Source organism: Malus sylvestris, chromosome 6 (genome assembly GCF_916048215.2).
Source record: "Malus sylvestris chromosome 6, drMalSylv7.2, whole genome shotgun sequence".
Lineage (NCBI taxonomy): Eukaryota > Viridiplantae > Streptophyta > Magnoliopsida > Rosales > Rosaceae > Malus > Malus sylvestris.
Window position 1 is genome coordinate 1474183 of NC_062265.1, and position 22627 is coordinate 1496809.

General features: G+C 38.4%; 1 protein-coding gene across 2 annotated transcripts; it reads right to left on the reverse strand.

Annotated features, from left to right (window-relative positions):
* Positions 1 to 7170: 7170 nt before the first annotated feature.
* On the reverse strand, positions 7171 to 16385 carry LOC126627530 (lysine-specific demethylase JMJ29-like). 2 transcript variants are annotated; one of them, XM_050297117.1, is made up of 13 exons: positions 15134 to 16383; positions 14935 to 15050; positions 14370 to 14472; positions 14120 to 14258; positions 13541 to 13604; positions 12719 to 13442; positions 11304 to 11633; positions 10664 to 11098; positions 10251 to 10323; positions 9892 to 9977; positions 9105 to 9224; positions 8455 to 8507; positions 7171 to 7641 (listed from the first exon to the last, which is right to left on the reverse strand). In XM_050297117.1, exons 1-13 carry the CDS (start codon positions 15914 to 15916, stop codon positions 7527 to 7529), a joined length of 3141 nt encoding a protein of 1046 aa, XP_050153074.1. In that variant the 5' UTR covers positions 15917 to 16383; the 3' UTR covers positions 7171 to 7526. The 2 variants fall into 2 exon arrangements, with proteins under 2 accessions (XP_050153074.1, XP_050153075.1); XM_050297118.1 differs by lacking the exons at positions 7171 to 7641; positions 8455 to 8507; positions 9105 to 9224; positions 9892 to 9977 and having other exon boundaries at positions 10287 to 10588; positions 10622 to 11098; positions 15134 to 16385.
* Positions 16386 to 22627: the final 6242 nt, after the last annotated feature.

Consider the following 22627-nt stretch of genomic DNA (forward strand, 5'->3'; position numbering starts at 1 on the left):
ACCTTCGTTCAATTCCATTTACCTTTCCGTCAAATAATAGCACATGGCAATTTTGAAAGTGCCCAGTCATGAGTTTGACAAAATTTATAAAGTCTTTAAACAAACAAAGGTTTTTTGGTTGATTATTTGAATCGAACCGAAAGGTGTAAGAATTGGACGGAGATGCTAATATTCGTGTTAAATATTTCTAGGGGTATGCTATCCACACATCCATTTTTATTTCTCTCACACCTCTTGTTAATTTCTGTCATTTGATCTTCTTTAATTCATCTGATCTGACGAACGAAAATTAAAAAGATGCGAGAGAAGTAAAAAGGAGTGTGTGGATATCACACCCCTATTTCTATAGAATTTGAAATGTTTGTTTTCCTAATTTGTAGGTGGAAGAAATTGCAGAGTGCATTAAATAAAACACATTCATGTTAATGCCACCTACCCACCACTCTCTATTCTCTCTTATACTGCCCACATGCATAAACAGTATTTCTCACAGTAAATAAGTCTTGTTCAACACTTCATTTATCCGACAAGTACTACAGTTTAGTAATATTCTTCTTTTTTTATAAAATGAAAGGTTTTATATTTGAATCAATAGATGATGAGAACCTATTACATTTGTGATTAATTCGATACTTAGTGACTAACTCATTGCATGACCTAAAATCATTCATACACTTCCCAAAAATGAAAATTAAACCAAAGCATGAATATAAAATTTAATAAGTGGTTGAAAATGTTTATAAATGTTATCGAGGTCTCTCCTCTTACCAAATTTAAACCTACAAACTTTATAGTCGTCGGTTCCTTGCGCAGACTTAGGGCCGGTGGCAATCCCTCTCCCCATTTTTCTAGCCTCCCTTATTTATCTTCTTATAGATTGTTGCTTTTCTATTATTCATCCTAGTGTTTTTGTCAATAAGCACCTCCTCAGTGAGGTTTTTTTGAGTCTTTTTTCCGTGAATATTTTAATTTTGTGTTGGTGTGTTATCGGCTCCTTTGGGTCTATTTTGTTGGAATTGGTATCTTCATGATGGTGTTGGGCACAAAATTCATGTTAGTATCAACACCAGTTGGTTTCATTGTTAGCTCTCTTCGTAGTCTGGTGTTGCTCGTTGTCAAAGAGTGTCACGATGTTCCTCATATGCAAGGCTTTGTGCGTAGAAGTTACCAAATGCTAATTTACAAAGTGTTTAGCCTTTTTATCATGAATGGAGTTTCACGGACTTTAGAGTGTCATCTCAATCCTCTGAATTTGGATGTGGATGATTTCAAGACTTAGATGTGTTCCTTTACTTATTCACGGGCATGATTTCAAGACTTTAGATTGAGGATCTCTTGAATGTTATCTCGAATAATCTATTTAATATTTGTATCAATTCTTAATATTATAATAAAGCCACTACCATTGTGTCTCAAAATAAGTTACAGAGTATGACGTTGCATTCCCTTCAACATAACAAAGAAAAATAATAAAAATACGTGTGAAAAAATAATCAAGTATGAAAATTGAGTGGAACTCTCGCTCCGGCATGTTCTTTTGTTTTGTTGTGTTTTTGGGTTACAACTATGGGATGCTCAAAACCAAACTGCAAACGTTTGTGTGTGCCCCCCACTATACCGTTGTAGAAAAATAGTGGCCACGAAAGGCGCCGGTGGGAAGGGGCTTTGTCTATTTCTCTCTTGTCAAGTATGGAGCTGTCGATGCTCTTTCAAGTTTCATACCCATCATTGTTCCTTGGCTTTGTTTTTTTCTCAAAAAAATACTTGGCTTGTAAGGAATCATTACAAATCTCTACTCAAAACTCTTTGCAATCGATTTAGAGAACGTCATGCTTATGATCGAAACTAGTCATGTTATAAATGACTCCATAAAGATCAAGATTTGTATAAAATCAATAAAAATTAGGATCGTTTAGTTAATCAATTGTGATAAATAGTGCGAAATACTACAGCTGATTAACTAAACAATAACATAATGAATTCTAATTATAAACACGAAATTCTATAATCTACTACAAAAAAAATTAAATAAGAATTCTTACATATCCTATAGTACCAAAATACTATTCCTTTTTCTTGTTGCATATCCTTATATATAAAGTCATGGGCCCAATGAACAGTATTTTTTGGTGTCACAAGCTTCACCAAAAAGAATTGGACAAAAATGCCCCTCAAACAAAAAACTTCAAAAGCAACCCAAAATAATGCATCAAATGTGGCAGGGAGTCTCTTCCCATCCAGCAGAGGCTTGATCGTGGGCTTGTCACCCATGGGTGGCACGACCTCTACCCCGATACTATTATCAGACATGTTGTCCTCGAAGGTTCGGACCATGCTTTGTTGCTTCTATCTACGGATAAGTTTCGGGTTTAGAGAGGAAGGAAGTTTTCGTATGATGGTCGTTGGAGCAAAACGAAGGAGTGTCGCGAGCTTGTTGTTGGGGAATGGAAAGACAAAATTAGTGGATCCCATGCTTACCGGTTCTGTGAGAAAATTAAATCACTCAAGAGAAGATTAAAGTTCTGGTACAAAGGGACTGGCAAGAATTCTAAAATGAAGATTGCACACTTGAAGAATGAGATTAGAGCGGCTCTTCAGTCTAAGGAATTTGCCTCTGAGTCGTTTAAGCAAAAAGAGAGAGATCTCAGAGCTGCCCACAAGGAAGAGGAGGTTTACTGGAAAGTAAAGTCTCGAGTTCAATGGCTTAAAGAGGGGGATAAGAACACTAAGTTCTTTCACGCGCAGACGCTGAAAAGACGAAGGCTTAATCTTATCCGGGGGATTGAAGATTCCCATGGGGTGTGGCACGAACAGGACAAGGAGATAAATGATACGGCCATTGCCTATTTTGCTGACCTATTCCAGTCTTCTAGACCTAGTCAAATTGAAGACATTGAGAGAAACGTGGAGGCCAGGATCACACAAGAGGACAATATTGCCTTGACTGCCCCGGTGTCTAGTGGGGAAATTTTGTTGGCAGTCTCTCAAATCCCTCCTTCTAAGGCCCCGGGACCGGATGGCTTCTCTGGATGTTTTTATCAAGATCACTGGGATACTGTGGGGGAGGATGTTGTAAAGATTATTCAAGCATTTTGGCACTCTGGTACTCTGCTACGAAAGCTAAACCATACCAATTTGGTGCTTATTCCAAAAGTGAAATGCCCTAAGAACATGGCGCAATATAGACCCATTGCGCTGTGCAATGTAATATACAAGATCCTTGCTAAGGTTCTCACCAACAGGCTAAAATTGGTGATGCCTAAAGTGATTGGTGATAATCAATCTGCCTTTGTAGCTGGAAAGCAAATCCAGGACAATATTCTTGTGGTTCACGAAGTCCTTCATTCCCTGCTTCATCAAAGGAGGGAGGATCAGGCTGGTATGGCTATCAAACTGGACATGGCTAAAGCCTACGATCGGGTTGAATGGGACTTCCTCATTACCATGATGGCTAAGATGGGGTTCGCGCCGCTCTTTTGTAAGTGGATAAAGGAATGTATTTCCACTGTCTCTTTCAGCATTCTGATCAACGGAACCCCGACTGGTTACATCCTGCCGCAGAGGGGGTTGAGACAGGGAGACCCACTCTCTCCCTTCTTATTTCTCCTCTGTACTGAAGGTTTTTCGATGTTGCTCAGGAATGGGCTAGAACAATGTGCTCTACATGGTTTCAGGTTTACGCCTAATGGGATCCCGCTGACCCATCTTCTCTTTGCTGATTATTCTGTAGTGTTTGGCAACGTCACAGTGGACGAAGCGAAAGCTGTTGTTGAGGTTCTGAAGGTGTATGCTCGCGGTTCTGGTCAAGAAATCAATTTGACTAAGAGTTCGGTGTTCTTTAGCCCTAAAACCTCAAATCGAATTAAGATGGAAATTGAGGAAACGTTGGGGATCCAATGCAAGCAGGGGTTTGGAAAGTATTTAGGGTTGCAGGCTGATTTCGGACTCTCCAAAAAAGTTGTTTTTGCGGAGGTTCGTGACAAGGTGGAAGCTCGGCTGGCTGGATGGACTGAACAATTTTTATCTCAAGGTGGAAAGGAAGTCTTGATTAAAGCTGTGGCCATGGCTTTACCGAATTATGCCATGAGTTGTTTTAAGCTTCCTATTGGTGTTTGCAGGGATGTTGAGAAAGCCATTCGGAACTTCTGGTCGAAAGGCAACGATCAACGTAAAGGGGTTCACTGGGTATCCTGGGAGAGGGTAACGAAACAAAAGAAGTCAGGAGGCTTGGGTTTCAAGGATATTCAGTGCTTTAACTTGGCGTTTCTAGCTAAAATTGGATGGCGATTGTCCCTCAATCCGTCGTCCCTTTTAGCTTCTGTTTTTAGAGACAAATACCATCCTGGAAGATCCTTTAATGAAGCAGGGAGAGGAAAGAATACTTCATGGGGATGGAAAGGCATTTTTTAAGCCCACAAGGTTCTGCAGAATGGGATTAGATGGAGGGTGGGAAATGGAAAGTGCATCAATATTAGAGAAGACCGGTGGTTCCCTAAACCCTCAACCTTTCGAATTCGACCTAGAGAGGACCTTGATGCCACCATGGTTAGCGATCTAATAGATCCGGGCTCTAACTCTTGGAAGGCTAACATCATTTCTGCCAGCTTCCACCGTGAGGATGCTGTTACTATTCTTAGTATTCCGTTAAGTCAGTTTGGTTGTGAAGACAGATTGGTGTGGCATCATTCTGCGAATGGGGTTTATTCCGTGAAATCCGGCTATGGGGGTGACAATGGACTTGTTGGTAAATGGTGCTTTGGGTAAGAAGGGCCGAGGTGCCCTTAGTGAACAGCAGCAGCTAAACCAAGTTTGGTCTAGGATATGGCGCCTGCAGGTCCCTAATAAAATCAAGCTCTTCATTTGGAGATGTTGCAGTAATGCCTTGGCTGTGCGAAGCAACCTTCAAAGACGACACATGGGGGTTGATAATGTGTGTGGTGTGTGCAATGCGCTGGATGAAACGGAGAACAACCTATTTTTCCGATGTAAATTCAGTCATCTTTTCTGGTTTTGCTCTCCTCTCCATCTGAATTCCCACGAATTGGAAAAAGTTGATTTTCTTGAAAGCTGGGGAAATTTCCATGAGTGTGTCAAGGGTAGGGAAAACGCAGATGAGATATGCCAAGAATTTGCTTTTGGTTTATGGAGACTTTGGAAAAATAGAAACGATGTTGTCTTTAATGGGCTGCATCGCCAACCTCTAGAAGTTGTAGATTTATGGAGGAAAAACATCAATGAATTTAGGGATGCTTTAGCTAGTGTGGAAGGTGACGATTGGGTCAAGGAAGTAGGATCCTTTGCTGCTGCTGCCCGTCCAATCCTTCACTGGCAAAGACCAAAGTACGGGACCATCAAGATCAACACGGATGCGGCCTGGTGTAAGGAAACTCATTGTGCTGGTGTGGGTTGGGTGGGGCGTGACTTTGTCGGGGTGCTCTAAGCTGCGGGTGGTTCGGGTACTGTGCTTTGTCACAGCGCAGCTGCGGCCGAAGCTATTGCGATCCGTACTGCTTTGGCGGCTTGCATTACCCATAGATTCAATCATGTTTTTGTTGAATCTGATGCTAAGTTGATTATTCAAATGATCAGGAAGGAAGTGTCTGCTGACTTTAGCTTGGATTGTGTTCTTGGCGACATCGAGATTCTAGCGCGAAAGTTGACGTCGATGACGTTCGCATTTGTGCCTAGGGAGAGGGGTGAGCTTAGTCTCATAATGGCTAGCAATAATGTGATTCAATCAGTTGTTTATTAAATATTATTTTCTAATATAAATTCAATAGAGATCGATTTTATTATGTGGATTCAGCTGCTTTAATTGGTTTATCAGGGGTTTCTTTTAGTATGATCTAAGATTATTCATTTACTTCAAATATTTGACTTTCCTTTTGTCAATTTACGCATATAAATTTAAAACATGTAAATCACACGTAGCACGTCATGATTCAAAAAATGTCTTTTGTATGCGCGTGAGCATGTGAGCTCGTGCATGAAGGTTAGTTGGGTGTAAATAGAGGTGTATGCTTCTAATTTGTCTCAATTTTCAATTTTGAAACCCACGCCTTGTCCTTGTGCTTGTCTTTGCCTTTTGCTTTTTGCATCACGACTCCAACAACACTCACATTCCTATTCTAATCTACTGCACAAATATAACAAGTGCTTGGAAAAATCCAATGCCTCCCACATAGAATTGGATCCGCTCCTGATTTTAATGTCCGAAGCTTAAAGATCACCAGATTTATACCGCACAAATTAAATTTGACGGTCTCCATTAACTCATTTCGTAGGCCCATGACATATAAACCAACAACCCTGATTTCTTTTACATACCAATCAACGACCCAAATGTATTGATCCTTAAGCTCCAAACACTAAGGTCCATGGCAAATCCAATTCCCCTCCCTCACTCCACCTAATACCCTCTTATTAGCATTTCTTATCTTATTAATCTCATATTTCTCTGCATATATAATTAGTCATTAACAGAATGTGTGGCACACACAACTTCCTTGTTTTTGGTGCGTCTATGTTGGGATACGATAGTTTAACTTAGGACTGGTTTGGTATTGCTGTGCTTTGAAAAAAAAATTGTTTCTGCTGTGCTGTGAGAATAAGCTTATTTTTGCTGCTTCACATTTTCAACTTTTTTTCACCCAAAACTACGAAAATAAGCCACTTTTAAATGTTTACCAAACACCTTTTTGAGCTTAACTTTTTTATAGGGATGTGATATCCACACACCATTTTTTACTTCTTCACACCCTTTTAATTTTCGGCCGTCGAATCGGATGAATTGAAAAATATCAAATGACAGAAATTAACAAGGGGTGTGTAAGAAATAAAAAGAGGTGAGTAGATAACACTTTTTTTTATACCCACTTTTTATAAAACTACCTTAGTACCAAACCAATACTTATCCTAGTCTGGGCAATCACTCCCTGGCCGCGGAGTTATTTTTTTCACCGACCTCAAATCCTAAGCGTGATACGGGCTCTGTCATGAATTGCCCTTTTCCAAAGAAGTTTGTTTCTTCACTTCTTATTCTTTATAAAAATGCAAGAGGTTGGTTAGGTACATTCTCTCCGGCATCTCTAATGTTCCCAATTCGACCCTCCCCATTAACGTTTGTTAAAAGAAATTTTAAAAAATAAATAAGTAAAAAATAAAGATGGATAAATGGGCAATGAACTTTTGAATGCAACCAAAAACCTCATTGTTTCTGCGCTTTACAAGGCCTACTCAAAATAGTGGCAACACAGATTCAAATACTAATGACACAACCGTGTTACACGATTTGAATAACGTAGCGAATTGAGCATGGAACTGTGGATTTTAAACAAAACAAAATAAACTCCAAACTCACTCCCGAGCAACAAACGAGTGGAATGTGAGCATGGAGTCCAAAATACCACATTCCATCAGTCGATATGTAGCAAAAAGTAGGATAATACTTCTTATGGTACAGATCTAGCAGCATACACAGCTCAACAGAACCATTCTACCAGTTAAGCTGTTTTCAATGCTTGATTTCATCCCTTGATGACGGGTGAGGAACCTCCCTTACCTTTCACGATCTTGGCTTTCTTTCGCCCTCGTTTTTTACCTTTCTTACCTTTCGGTGATGGACCAGTAGTTTTCTTGGACCTGGAAATCAAACCATAAAGAATGCGTTGTCTCAACAGAATTCAAAGGTACTTGAATAGAGAAAAATGAACTTAAAAACTCAATGTTCCAGCTGCTAGTATTACCACAGTGAATAAACTAATTACAATCTAATATTTGTAGATAAGCTTTTCCCAATTTCTTGTGACAATGTGTCCTCCAAATGAGATATAGTTTCATAGGATATGCAGAATAGAGAAACAACTTTCATATAACTTTATTGCTCATATGATCTGCAGAGTAAGGAAATATTAGTGTGTTACTAGAACTTTCTTAAATTTTCGGTAACAGAACTTTATCATGTGCTTAACTTGTCCATCTACTGCTTTCGATCTACATTTTGCAAGCAGTGCAGTATAATACACATGCAAGTACTAAAACAAGGAAACCTTGTGCACTAGTCGTTGGATTTTGAACTGATATTCAACTCTTAGAAAAGTAATTTTTCACTTTTAATTGATGAATATCGGGATTCCATCTTAGTATCTTACAGCATTCAATACGTTTAAAGGTGTGCTTGCATGCATGTGTGTGTTGAAGGCAGTTAAATCAACAAACAATGTTTTTCGTTCAGAATAGTTGATCCTAAGATCAAGAAACCAAACTGTATTTTGTCAAATGTAAGTCATATATGCAACCAATCTAATAGAAGTATGATCAGCAAGTTCATTGATCTGGATATTAAGGAATAGAAAGGAACAGCGCAGTTCCAATCATGCATTAGCCCTTTAGACAAGTAGAGCCTGACCAGCATTCTGATCTAAAGGCATTGCATATGTATGCAAATCAACTAACCTCGCATTCGGATCCAAAGCATCCTCAACAGCATGAACAATCATTTTCTTGACCTGTTTTAGGAGGGGCAGTATGGTAAGTCCATCGTAACAAAATGTATCACATATATGATACTCGTGCATATCACAATATCCTAGTAGCACTCTATACCGTTCAAGACGAAATGAATGCCTAATTAGGTCTCCAGGTAATATTCAAAACAAAAACAAGCAACAAAATTCAACACAGTATCCAAACAAAATCTTAAATTAACACCAAAATTGCCCAACTAAATAAATAGAAAATTTCACGTTTACGCATAGTTTTGTACATTCATATACACCCACCACCAACTTAGACTTCTAAATAATATTCAAAATAAAAAACATCAATATAGCATCCAAACAAAATCTTATACTAACACCAAAGTCTTATCTTAGATTAACACCAAAATCTCCCGGGTAAATGAATAGGTAAATGCATAGTGTCAAGGACGCTAATTTTAGTCGTAATTCTGAGCATTCATATCAACCCACCAAATCACCAAAGAAACACATGCAACTCAAGAAATTAGAATGGTCTGGTTAACAAAATCTACACGGTCCAACTTTCATAACATGTCAATGTAGCAACAACGAAAGCCTATTTTTACAATAAACAAGACTACATACCTCCAACTTGTCCTCTTTGGCCCTATGATTTGGTGGAAGTTTTCGGAATTCTTCTGTCATCTGGAAGCACTCACTGACATTTTCAGGTGAAACGAAGTCCAATGCAACTTTGATGCATGACTGAAGAAATAAAAGGGTGACTTGTAAGATATATTACACTGGATGTATGTAAACTATTCCATCATACAAACCAATTTCATATTTCACAAACAGAGAAAGGAGAGTTTCATATTGACAATAAAATATTTCCTATCACAATGTGTGTTAGTGAAACTGCTTAATAAGACTCATGTAAGAAAGTCTATTGAAAAATACGAGACAGCAATCTTCAACAGAAGGCTTAAGAAAGAGAAGCCATTTTAAAAAAATTGGTAAGTGAAACAATCAATAGCTCTTGATTTATGATCTAAGTCAATTAATCATGATAGAGCCAAAGTTAGCACCTTTCTTGACATTCCACATAGTCCATATATGCATGAAATACAAGGTTAAATTTCACATAAGCATCACATATCATTGCCGGTATTACACCATCACATAGCCATAGAATGGCTGTGTACTATTCATTGCAACAAAGACTGATATATTGATGGCATAAACAAAGGCCTTCCAAAGAGAAGAAATGTGTCTAAAATCCCAAATGTAAAAGAACCTCAACAATCTTATATTTCATAGCATCAACAGAAAAAATCAAAACAGTATAATAAACAAAACAAACAGATAGAGCATCAACTACCCAAGAAAAAGTAAACCTGAATATACGATTTATGCTTGTAATACAAGTTACCTTCAAGTTTCTGACTTGATGCGGACAGCCAGCAGGAATAAAGACAGCGTCCCCAAGTTTTTGGATAAACGTCCACGGTTCAATTCCTAGTAGAGAGCATTTAAACATATCATACAAAACTTGAATACAAATACACACATGATTTATAATAAGATCACTTGCAGAAAGAAAAATTTAAGTGTGGGAGGGAAAAAAAAAAGCAAGTGCATGCCTGCATGGAGGGTAATATTACTTGATTGGCCTTAACAATCGATTCTATTATTCAACTTATTAAAGTTGAAAGCGTACAAGAGTAAGTTTATCCTCTTTGGTTCACAAAGAGGGTTACCTTAACATAGATAAGTATACTGTGAACTAACCGTATTCTTCCTTTAGCTTCTTTTTATGCTCCACGGTCAGATAAAAGGTTTGATCATGTATGGGATGAATAACCTGCACCACCAAAAAAGACAATAAATGCTGTAGAACCCAAAGAGAAAAGCTTTGAAAGGCTAAAGATTCTAAAAACATAAAAAAATAAACCAAACGCTATTTGTCTGCAATTCACCTAAAACCGTTTTATCTTAATTACAAAACGTCCTGTGAATTGTGGGCATACAAAAGACTGCAACATAATGTCATAATTGATAATTTGAAATAAAAATAATGATCATGTAAAAGCCCAAACCATTATTATCCCAGCTTCACCTCCCAGACCCTGCGTAAAGCGGGAGCCTTGTGCACTGGGTACGACCTTTTTTTTTTTTTTTTAAACTGTTGCTCAGCAATTTACCTGCTGCAACGGACAACAGTGTGTATGCCTGAATTCCTTAAAGTGCTTCCTGAGATATTCTTGCAGCTTAGGAACATCCTGTCTCCGGAAAATGTCCCACAAAGCACCTCCCTCAGCTTCAATTGACCCTTCCAACTTATTCACACTGTTTCGCAAATCCTCACAATTTTCACCATTTTCATCATGATCTATTTTTTCCTCCACACTCTGAGACCACTTTGAAATATCTCCATCATGCCGAACAGTTGGTTCGTCGGACTCCTGAACTGATGTACCACTATCTGGATTGTTACTCTCCACACAGTCAACCCGAGTCTGACAATTCCCAAAAAGTTCCCTTTGGTCTTGCTCAAAATGTTTTTTCTTCAACTCTTCTATAGTGGCAAGCTGCTTAGGATTAAGAGTCACTTCAGTGGTATGTGTCAAAACATTGACCTGAAACAGATAATTAGTGGGAAAAATATGATTAAAACTATATGGTAAACAAAAGTTAAAGACATGAGTCTGCTAAAAGTTGGATCCAAAAAATTCAACAATGACTCAAACTAGAAAAAGAAAAGCAAAAGTATCAAAGATCCAAAAATTGAACTATGACAAACAAATGAAGCACAGTAGTAGAATCCAAGATAAGGAAACATACTGCATCCGACATATCACAATGAAGCTTCGTTACAGAATCTCCACGTCCAAGCTCCTGTGCAACACCATAAGCTATATATGTCTTAGGCCCCATGTCTGGCTTTACATATTTATCAGGCAATTTGGTAGCAATGTTCAAATAACCGTTTCTAGGATGAGTATAGTCCTTGAATGGCAAACAATTTATAAACTCAGCACCATGACGAGGAAGGCGCTTCTCAAATAAAGTAGACGGCGGCCAATCTTTCAGTTTCAGAATCTGGGGCCACTTTTTCCAGTCAAACCGACCTTGCGAATACCCAGTAAAAAATTGGTGTATATTGATATCCGCCTGCATTCCATCACAAGTTCATAACACTTATCAAACTCAAATCAATAACCATAAAACATTTCAGTTTTTTTAACAGAGTAATGGCAATAATTGTGGACAAAAAGTGGAGAAAACTAATGAGCAACAAACAATGTGAAAACCCTTTTGGCTCTTAAAAAGAAACAGTTTAAGAAGGCTCAATAAACCAGTGGCAATGAATATTCCCTTTAACATCAATCTGAGGAAGGTTTGTGATTCTAACAACTTGCAAAAACAGGGTTTTTACCTTTAAAATATATATTATATTTCTCCACAGCTAAATTAACAAATTCCTCTGTTTAAAATGAAATGGAGGAAGAAAATTCACTCAACTCCTACATTCGATGACACTTGAAACTCAATAAAGAATATGACTCCAGATTCGAGGTCAACTTTACGAGATGGCAATCAGTTGAATCACTACATTTAAAAAGTAACAGCACACCAGGCACCGTTTTAAAAACTGATTAAGGAGATCTGAATGGAAGTTTTTCCGAAGAATTATAACTAAAGGAACACATTTAGATCCCCTGCCCTATTGTTTAGTTAATTAGCCTTTTCATTTAGAGCAATTTCAGATGACATTTATTTCATACATGGTTTGTTTTGCTGAGTAGATAAGTTTATAAATGAGTTGTTTCACATTAAATTCATTTGAGAAGAGAACAAGATTTTCTAAGAGCATGCTAGAATGGTGTTCATAATTTTCAAACCATCTGACCAATACTATTTCCTGTTCAGAATGTATAAAAGGTCGTACCCAGTGCACAAGGCTCCCGCTTTACGCAGGGTCTGGGAGAGGTGAATGTCGGCTAGCCTTACCCCCATTTATGGAGAGGCTGCTCCCAAGTCTCGAACCCGAGACCTGTTCAGAATGTATAAGAAACAAAAAATACTTGAAAGTTGAAACTCATGAACCATAGGCAACGCAATACGTATTCTAAGAAATTGTGGTAGACTTTAGACCCTTGACCAGTAAGATGTCTATCCTTGCTTGTTCAGGCAGGAAGGAAGTAACGAAAAAATCCCCATAAAATTTATACTTTTAAAGTCAGAGAACAACTAACCTCACACCAATCCAAGCAGTCGATAGTCTTGACATCCAAATGTTGACCATGCTTTATATGTTGCATTTGACGACAAGCCCGCCACATGACGAATGGCTCCCAGCTTAAGCCTAATGTAGTTTCGAGCACATTGCTCACAATTACAGGCTCACCCTTAACCCAATGGCACTGGAAATGCTTCAGATCCTCATGCTGGATATCTACAGCCCTTGGACAGTACAAGTAGTTATCATCCGAAGCATCTCTAGAAGCCGCTTTCCTTATTTTAGTGCTTGAGTTAACATCATCAACAGATTTGAGACATGAACACATCCCTGCACCAGTTTCACTTGCATTCATAAGTTTGTAAGTTTTGTCTATCTCTTCTGCTTTCTTTACCAACTCCATGAGGTGATTTTCGGGAAACAAGCATCTCAATTCTAATATACCATCACCACAACCACCCATGTCCTTCGGAGGACAAGAAATACTTCCATTGTCATTTGGTTTCCACTCAAATGTTGATCTAACAGAAGACTTGGGGCTAGCTTCCAAAGGCAGTTTCACTTTTACCTCCTCCCCATGCAAATAGTCTAGGCCTCGACTCACATATTCCATAATCATTTCTTCCCCACCTCCCTGCAAGCGTCCATCTCGAATCTCCCCACAACAGATAAGGCAGAGGTCATATGAACATCCAGGACAGCTTCTGTGAAAGTCAAAGATAGAAGTTTTGCAGTTGTTGCTGACAAAGAAAAAATAAACAACAAAGTTACTATCAAATGAGCAAAAAAACTACAGAATATATGCAACACGGTAATATGTTCCTGGTAAAGGTTCTACCAAAACACACGCTCATCAGGATCTACATCTGACTTTTTTGTCTTTAGCTCCAAAGGGGATATCCCTGTCCCAAAGAACATCCAAAATCAAATTAAAACAATAATAAAAGTTCCATTAATATTGTGTGGTAGGTCTCAGATGGGATGAGTGAGACAGTGATTACTTCTAATCTCAGGCATCAATGAGAAACAATCCCAGCCAAGGACAGCAATAACATCCAATATCCCTGATTTCATAAATGATCGCAACCTATTGAGAGTAATAAGTCTCTCTTTTGAATGTGTGGCAATATTATCTGCAGCATACCTCTTGGCCCAATAAAAGATACAACATCTGTATTCATGTGAGCTCATCTTCTAACCCGCCCCGCCCCCCCCCCCCCCGCGCCTCCCCCAACAAAAAAAGAAAAAGAAAAAACACACACGCACACAACAGATTGTATTCATGTATGCACACATATTTTAACAACTACAATGTAAGTTTAAACTGTTCGATTAAGTACACCTTGCCTCAAAATCATAACAAAAGATGATTAGAAACAAGAGTTATTCCTCTAATGAGTTACCAGAAAGAAAATACCTTGTCTTGTAGCCTCGATCTCCATCTCCGTCACTTGTTCAGCATTAAGTCTTTTCAAAAATGGAAGCAAAGTATGGATCAAATACTTAGAGTGCTCAACTTTCTCCTCCTTGGTAACTTCAAATTCAGGGTAAACATCCTGCATTAAAAACCAAAACATTTTATAAAAACTTCACTTGTGTATGAAATGAAACAGATCAACTGAAAAAAGCCAAAGTTCAGGAGCTTTGCACAAGGAGAGGAAGCTCACCTTCTCAGACTGATAATCTAAGCGCAAGCATGCTTTGCAATTGCAATTTTTTCGGCATACTGGACAAGATTCAGCAATGGCATCCTCTGATGTATAAGGGTACCTATAAATACAAAAATACAATAAATACTAAATAAAAAATAAAAAATTAATGCAACGAGAAAGTTGGCATTTCAGTCCAAAATAATTGGAGATTTACAACCAGACATACCCGTAAACCTCTAATTCCAGATCCAATCCAAATGCACCCCAGGTTTCATCCATTAAAATACGATTTTAAAACCCTTGTTAACAAATCTTTATGTTTGTTACAGAATAGTCTATTCTGAAACTCGCCTTATATAACTATTATTTTTGCAATGAACACATTATTCCATCACCAATCAATTAAGATGTAAACTATAACCCCTTTGTCCTTTTGAAACCAAATCAAACATCATTTACTGGATTCTACTCATACAAACTCACTCCAAAAGAGGGTGGTTAGTCCAACAAAACGAACTCAAACAACCCAGCACCTTTAGTAAATCAGAATAATACAAATATAGAGCAGATAAATGCATACCAGTTCTGTATGCAAGGAATACAAAATCGCTTCCTCTTACACTCTTTGCAGCGAACTACCCGGCCTTTGTCATTCCTCTGACATTGATGGCACATCAACGAAACCTCCTCAACAAACTGTTAAAATCCATAACGACAATCATTATAAATCACAACAGTGACAACAAATGACATAAACATAGAATGTGCAGATTTCTTACTTTCTTGGACTGCTTATTTACTTTTCTTTCTTCCTGGTTCGGAGGATCCTTGACGCCCCTAATTGAATAATCTGCTCTCTTGCTTCTTCGCAAACCTTCTTTCTCCACATCGGTGTCATCAGAATGCCCAACTTGTTCATCTTCTTCGTCCTCCCTACCCCCATTATCACGTTTTTTAGGGGCCCTATTTCCATTGTCTCCTCTGCCTTCTTCCGATTTAAACTCATCAACTACACCATTCCCTTCCAAACCAACAGTTCTTCCCTTTCCCTCTACAAATCTCAACTTTTTCCGACCTCTCCCACCGCGCTTCTTCACAGAAGCACGGCCATTGTGTCTGCACTCGTCCCCGCTTTCGTGCTCATCCTTCTCCAAATACTCCACCCCCAAATTTCTGCTTCTCTTGCTTCGACGTTGCGCTCCATTCTGATTCAATTCAACTCCTTTAGCTTCCTCCCCGTGTGTTCCATTATGATTTCCCAAAACCCCCTCCTCCTCCGCCTCCCCTTCCTCCTTGGCGGCAGAAGCACCTCCGTCGCCGCCTTCCGCGGCCTTCACAGCCTCCAAATCAGTCTTCCTTTTCCTACCGCGCTTCTTCTTCTCAGTCATAGCAGCAACTACTTCCACTTCCATTTTCAACCCTTCACTCTGATTCTCCAAACCCACCTCCTCCGCCTCTAAAGCACCATCCTTTTCGACACTGGTGGTGGACCCATGATTTTCCGGCACCATTCTGGGTCTTCCTCTCCCTCTGCCTCTCCCTCTTCCTCTTCCCCTCGCCATCACAGACACAAATCCTCAACTCTTTCTCTCTACTCTGGCTCTGGAAAGGAAAGCAAAAAGTGTGTTGTTTGCTTGTGGGAGAACTCAAAGAAACCTATTTATGGGAACCTTAAATGTCTCCCGGTTATTAAGGGGTTATGCGGGGGGCAGAGAGAGAGAGTGGAAAGTACCGAAACGATGGGTCGGTCAGTGCCCCAGTTTAAACTTCAATACAAAACAGTGGGTGGGAGAGGAGAGAGAGACACACACAGAGAGGGAGGGCGGGGGAATTTTGAAAAAATGGCGCCACAGCTAAAATCCCATGAGGGATATTTTAACCTGTGATTTGAGTGCGGTAATTATTTTGGGAGGGAAGATGATATGGCCATGGAAACGCAGTCCAATGCCCTAACACTGTCGTCAAACCTAGTCATCGCCCTACGGGAACTGTAGTGCAGACCTAGAAAAGTACACACTCTTGTAAAATACAGAGAGACGTGAGTTTTCAATTTGCTTTTTATATTTTTTACTTTGCTTCTTATATTCAATTTGCTCCGGTGCCCTGATTACTTACAAATTATGTCATATTTCCTTTCAAAAAAATTTGTTATTTTTAAGGCTACAAGATTATAGTTACTAAATCATAAGTTAATCCGCAAGTAATTGTAGTTCAGCTTGTTAAAAGTATTCGTTCATGAATTTAAAATTCTGTGTTCAAATCTCGCTTTTCATATTTTAAATAGTTTTATCATAATAAATTTAATTACAAAAGAATCTTCTTCATAATATTAAGAATATGTTGTGAGACTAAATTATAAAAGTGAGAGAGAGAGAGAGAGTACGATAATAAATGATAAAATTAAAGAATAAATGATTAAAAATTCATCACATAATTTTAGGATTTGTGACGTCTAGGTCATCACAAACTAACTTATAATTAGCATTTGAGCTTGAGAATATGTGAGGAATCACGTCATGCGTACAAAAGTATAGGTGGCGAATTGCAAATTCATCACACTCTAGGTACCGTTTGGTATGTGGAACGGGATGGAACAGAGTGGGACAAGGCGTTCCGTCCCACGTTTGGTGTGCCTAAAACGGGTGGAACGCGCTGTTCCACGGGACGAGTTTTGGGTGAATTTTCATTCTGCCTCACCCCCTGAAACGACTCGTTCCATATCTGTAGAACACAAAATTATAACATCTATGTCTCCTTCTTCTTCCTCTTTGTTTCCATCCTAGGAGATCTTTACTCTCTCTCCGTTCCGTCCCGTCCTGTCTCGTCCCGTCCCGTCCCATTCCATTCGGGTGCGTTTGGTACGTGGGACGGGACGGGACGAAACGAGACGAGGCGTTCCGTCCCGCGTTTGGTGCGCCAAAAATGGGTGGAACGGGCTGTTCCACGGGACAGATTTTGGGTGTTTTTGCGTTCCACCTCCCCCCTGGAACGGGTTTGTTCCACGTCTGTGGAACACAATGTTTTACCATTTTAAGACAAATATACCCCATGTCTTTTTCAAAAACTACACCTTCGTTCCGTCCCGTCTCGTCCCGTCCCGTCCCGTCCCGTTCCGTCCCGTCCCGTCTGCGTACCAAACGCACCCTTCTGTCACGTCATGTCTGCATACCAAACGATACCTTAGGCCATCTCCAACCGAAGGGTCCAGAGGGCCAGATGGCCGAAAATAGCCCTAAAACCGTCTCCAACCGAGGGCTAGGCCAGAGGGCTCGGGAATCTGGGAGGGCCCCATGGGATCGGAGAGGGCTTGAGGGCTGGAGGGCTGGCTGCTTTCGGCCAGCCAGCCAGCCCCGGGCTGGCTATTTCTTTTTTTAATGTTTCTTATTTCTGTCGGTTACAACCGACAGAAATAACATTTTGAATTCAAACTTCCAACGGCTAGCGCCACTAGCCGTTGTAAATCCTTTTTTTTTTTTTATGAATTTAAACCTTTTTTTTTTCTTTTTTTTTCTATAACTTCCTATAACTTATATTTTACAAAATTTGTTTCAATTTTTTTTTAATTCTATTTTTTTCCTATAACTTATATTTTACAAAATTTGGTTCATATTTTTTTCATATAACTTCTATTTTACAAAATTTGTTTCATATTTTTTTTTAAATTCCATTTTTTCCTATAACTTCTATTTCACAAAATTTGTTTCATATTTTTTTTAAATTCTATTTTTTTCCTATAACTTCCTAAGCCATTATACAACATTAAATTAAATTAAGTAACATGAAACAACATTAAACAATATGAAACAACATTAAATAACATTAACCGACATAAAAATTATACAACACTAACCAACATGATTTTTAAATAAAACTAAGTTGTAGTTTTTAAATAATAAATTATGTTTGGCCCTATGGCCCTTTGGCCCTCGGTTGGAGACGGTTTTTTTTTACAGGGCTAAAACGAGCCCTCTGGCCCTCTGGCCCTCAGTTGGAGACGGCGGCAAATATGGCCATGTACTGTTCATTAAAATATTAATATCTTGGAGAATCTTAGAGGGCTAGAGGGCTAAAACGAGCCATCTGGCCAGCCATCGGTTGGAGATGGCCTTAGGTGACGAGCCTTGTGACAATGAAATTCGTCACAAATAACCATTATGTGATGAATTTTTAGTATTCTATGACGCTTTGCCATCTTTTTTTTTTTTTTTTTTTTTTGTAGTCATTGTATGTGTATCACATTCATGAGTTATACTTAACTCAAAAATAAGAATCATTATGATAACACTCAGATTTTTTGGCTCTATAAAAATTTAATACATGTATTATTAGTATCATACTCAATTTTGTAGTCTACCAAAAAAAGGCCTTATAAACCACAAGATAAACACATCTGGCCAATAGGCGTACAAAACTAAATAATAGCAAATGGGAAGAGACCATGTAAATATTCAATACACAATTTTTCTCTCGCTATTCTCGATTAATTGAACCAAATTAAACACTTTTTTTTTTTTGACAAACAATAGATTTTGTTAGATTAGATGTTAGATTAATCACTGATAGGATTAGAACTCACACCGTCATACAAAGGTTCAACTCATTTCCATCACTATAGTAAAGGGTCACTTGCTACCAAATTAAACACTTTAAATTCTTTAGATTTCACTTATTAGGAATTATGATTTGGAACTCAATTCTCAAAACTTGTAAATTATTAACACTCACAATCTACAACTAATCGATCAATCAAGAAATAGTAATGGTAGAAAGACTAAATTTGGAGATTGAAATTGCAAACTAAATGATGTGTCACCAATAGAAATAAGAACGTCTATCAACGCTTAAGTAATAAACCAATCATCAACTTCCATGTCTTTTAGTCTCTAAACTGAGTGTCCCTAGCATTACTCATCAATAAAAGGTCCACTCAAAGACTCTAATGATCAAGTCAATATAAGTGTCTAGAATTCAAATAGTAGACTTGAGAGCGTATGTATCTCGTACCTTTGGTGATAACCCTAAAAGGTGTATTTATACTTACACTAATAAGAGAATAGTCCTTGTAAGGATAGTAATCTATGAATAATTGAAGGAATCCTAGAGGGAACATAAGGAGAGATTTATTTTTGACACGCCCAACCCTGATATTCACCAAACACCAGGGTAGGCACGTGGTGGCCGTCACCCGAAGGTGACGAAGCCATATTAGGATGCATGAGAACTAGAAACAATTAACCGACATAAATAAAACTTGTAAATTTAATTATAATGAATATGCAATCGAGAAACGTATTCAGAGCATACAACTAATATGGGACACTAAAAATGAATAATATAAAATTGAATGAACAAAGAGATGGGTCCTACACCGAGAGGACTCGAATATGCCGATGCAGGAGTGCCTTGACACTATGATTGTATGCCTTGAATCTAAGTCCTGAGGGGGCGCAAAATAAAACATGATTGGACCAAGTTGATATATAAGTAATACTAAAACAGTTAATCTTTAACGTACTAACTTCCAGGTTTATAAAACTTGTATAGCATAATAAGTAATAAATTTTTCCGAAAACCCTAGCATGCCATAAAACCTTTCATAAAACATATATCGCATATATTGTGCTTGGTAGTAGTAGTACATGGTATATATATATATATATATATATAAACAAATATCTTCATTCACCCGAAGGCACTACATCTCCCGACCGAACCCAATATAAATGTATCATTCGCCCATAGATGTAGGCAATATCAATCACCCATAGGCAGATCATATAAATAACCACTAAGTAAGTACTTAAAAACATTAACATAATATTTCTAATATATATAAATCTATCTTAATCGGAGTTTAGTAGCTAAAACGTCATATCGTAAAACCACGTTTACAAGTATGTATATAGTCATTCATCATATATACCACAAGGAACGTAAAGTCGATAAAGCATGATAATTCATAAATGCATGAAACCAATTTACTCATAAACGTTTCATAAAACGTAGACATAAAATCATGTTTTTCATGTATGCATTTCTAATAGTAAAATATGCACTTTAGAAGGGGTCCACTCACAAATACTTCGTCATCGAAGAGCCATGCGAAATAGGAAGGATGAAAACACCACTAACAAACGTACCTAAGCACATAAAGTGTACCGATTAATAAAACTCTATTCAAACGATTGAATTTTGAAAAACGGAGTACAAATTTGGAATCTGGACACCGAAATTAGTTTGGGAGGGTCTTAATCGAAACTCGAAAAAGTCAACCCAAAGTCAAAGTCAACGATCAACGGTCAAAGTCAACGGTAATGTCAAAGTCAACAGGTCTGGTCTAGGTCATGGGTTTAAGTTTAGGCTTAGTGGGTTTGGGCTTGGGCAATTGGGCTGGGTAATTGGGTCATAATTATAAACTTGGGCTTGGTAGCCTGGCCCAAAGGGTTTGGGTTGGGCTGGCTACAAGATTGGATCTTGGATATGGGTTTCAGGGTAATCGGACCGGGTTGACTTAGTTTCAAGCCAAGGTTTGGCCGGTTTCTGGGTACAAATTCAAATGCTCATAACTTCATCGATACTTAACCAAAACGAGTGATTCAAAAACCAAAGTTGTAGTACTCAATGAGATGAAGCGTATGGTACCTTGCACTACGGCTAACTCGCTGTAGATTAGCCATAAAATGCCTCGAAAGTGGCGGTGCTTGCCAGAAATTGGGTAAACTTTAAACGTTCATAACTTATTCAATACTCAACTAAATCAAGTGATTCAAAAATAAAAATCATACTTCTCAACGAGACGAAGAGAATGGTACCTTTCTAGATGGCTAACTCACCGTGGTTTGGTCAAAAAATGGCCTGAAAAGTCACGGCTCGACTTGGTTTCAATCTCGACAATCCGGAAGGAAGTTCGAGGTGAGTTTGGATGTTCTAGGCTCGCGAGGACGAGATGACGCTTGTGGTGCTTTTGGTTTGGGTGGTGGTGGGAGTGTTGTCGTTGTTGTTGCTTGTAGTGCCCTCGGGGAATACCGGTTTTTGGAGAGAGAATGAGAGGGCGGTGAAGGAGTTATGAGATAGAGTGTTATAAAATCAGAAAAAGGGGGAGGGGTCACGGGTAGAAAGGGATAAGGGGACCAAAATCCCCAAGTGGGTCCCACAAGGCACACAAAATAAGGCCCATAAAGCAACCATTTAAAAAATATCTTCCAACCTAGGTGAAATTACCAAATTGCCCTCAGTTCCAAAATCTGTAAAATTATTTCGGGACGGGTTGTTATAATTTTCCTCCTAGAATAATGATTGCATGAGACGCATGCTAATCTTATCATAACAGGGATTCCCAAGATATCCGAGGATGTATACCTAATCAAGGTTTGAATAGGTTTCCCATTCTTGGATGACAAGCAAATCTTCCTTGAAGAGACAAATCTCCCTTACCAATTTGGAGCCTATCAAAGTGCCTTGCTCCGATAGCCCAATCCGGAATACCTAATTCGTATCACATTAGTCACTCCATAATACAATGGCCATTCGGGTTGTCTTGTGCACCACATGTCAGGAAACTAAAAAATCATGGTCTCAAAGACATCAATTTGCATCCACATAAACGTTACTAAGACCTCAATTTGCATTCACATAAACGATACTTGGACGTGTAATATTGTGACGATGTTGTTTACACATGCTCAATGCAACGTTAGTGACCCAAAACCTTTAGCAACACAACCCATAAAAATTTCACTCAAATTCACTTCATATACCGGGGTTGGGGTACAATTTGGTTGTGTTGTCTTTAGTTGAAATTAGGGTGTTGGACATTTTGACATTTCAAAATGAAGAAAGAGAAGAGCGAAGGCATATTAGGTTTAGGCTAGAGAAGGGTGAAGTGTGAAGGACATTGAATTTTTCGACCATGATTTTTTTCTTTGTTCAGTTGAAATGGTTATGTTAGGAAAGGAAGAAGGGAGATGGGTGAAGACAATACAAAAAAGGAGATGTGAGACAATCTAGTATATATATGTTAACCTATAAATGCGAAGTTTTATGTTTGATTACAAGAAAATGACGTTCGAAAAGCGTTAGGTTCTCACCTTAAAAATATAGCATCCCCCTGTGTGAGAGATGCACATGTCTTTTTATTTGCGAATAAGGTATCTTGACCAAATAAAATAAAAGATCGGAACCTTTCAATTTATCAACTTTCATTTGGGGATCACCCTTACAAAAAATTAGTAAAATTAGAGATCATTTAACATCCAAAAGCATCAAATAAATTG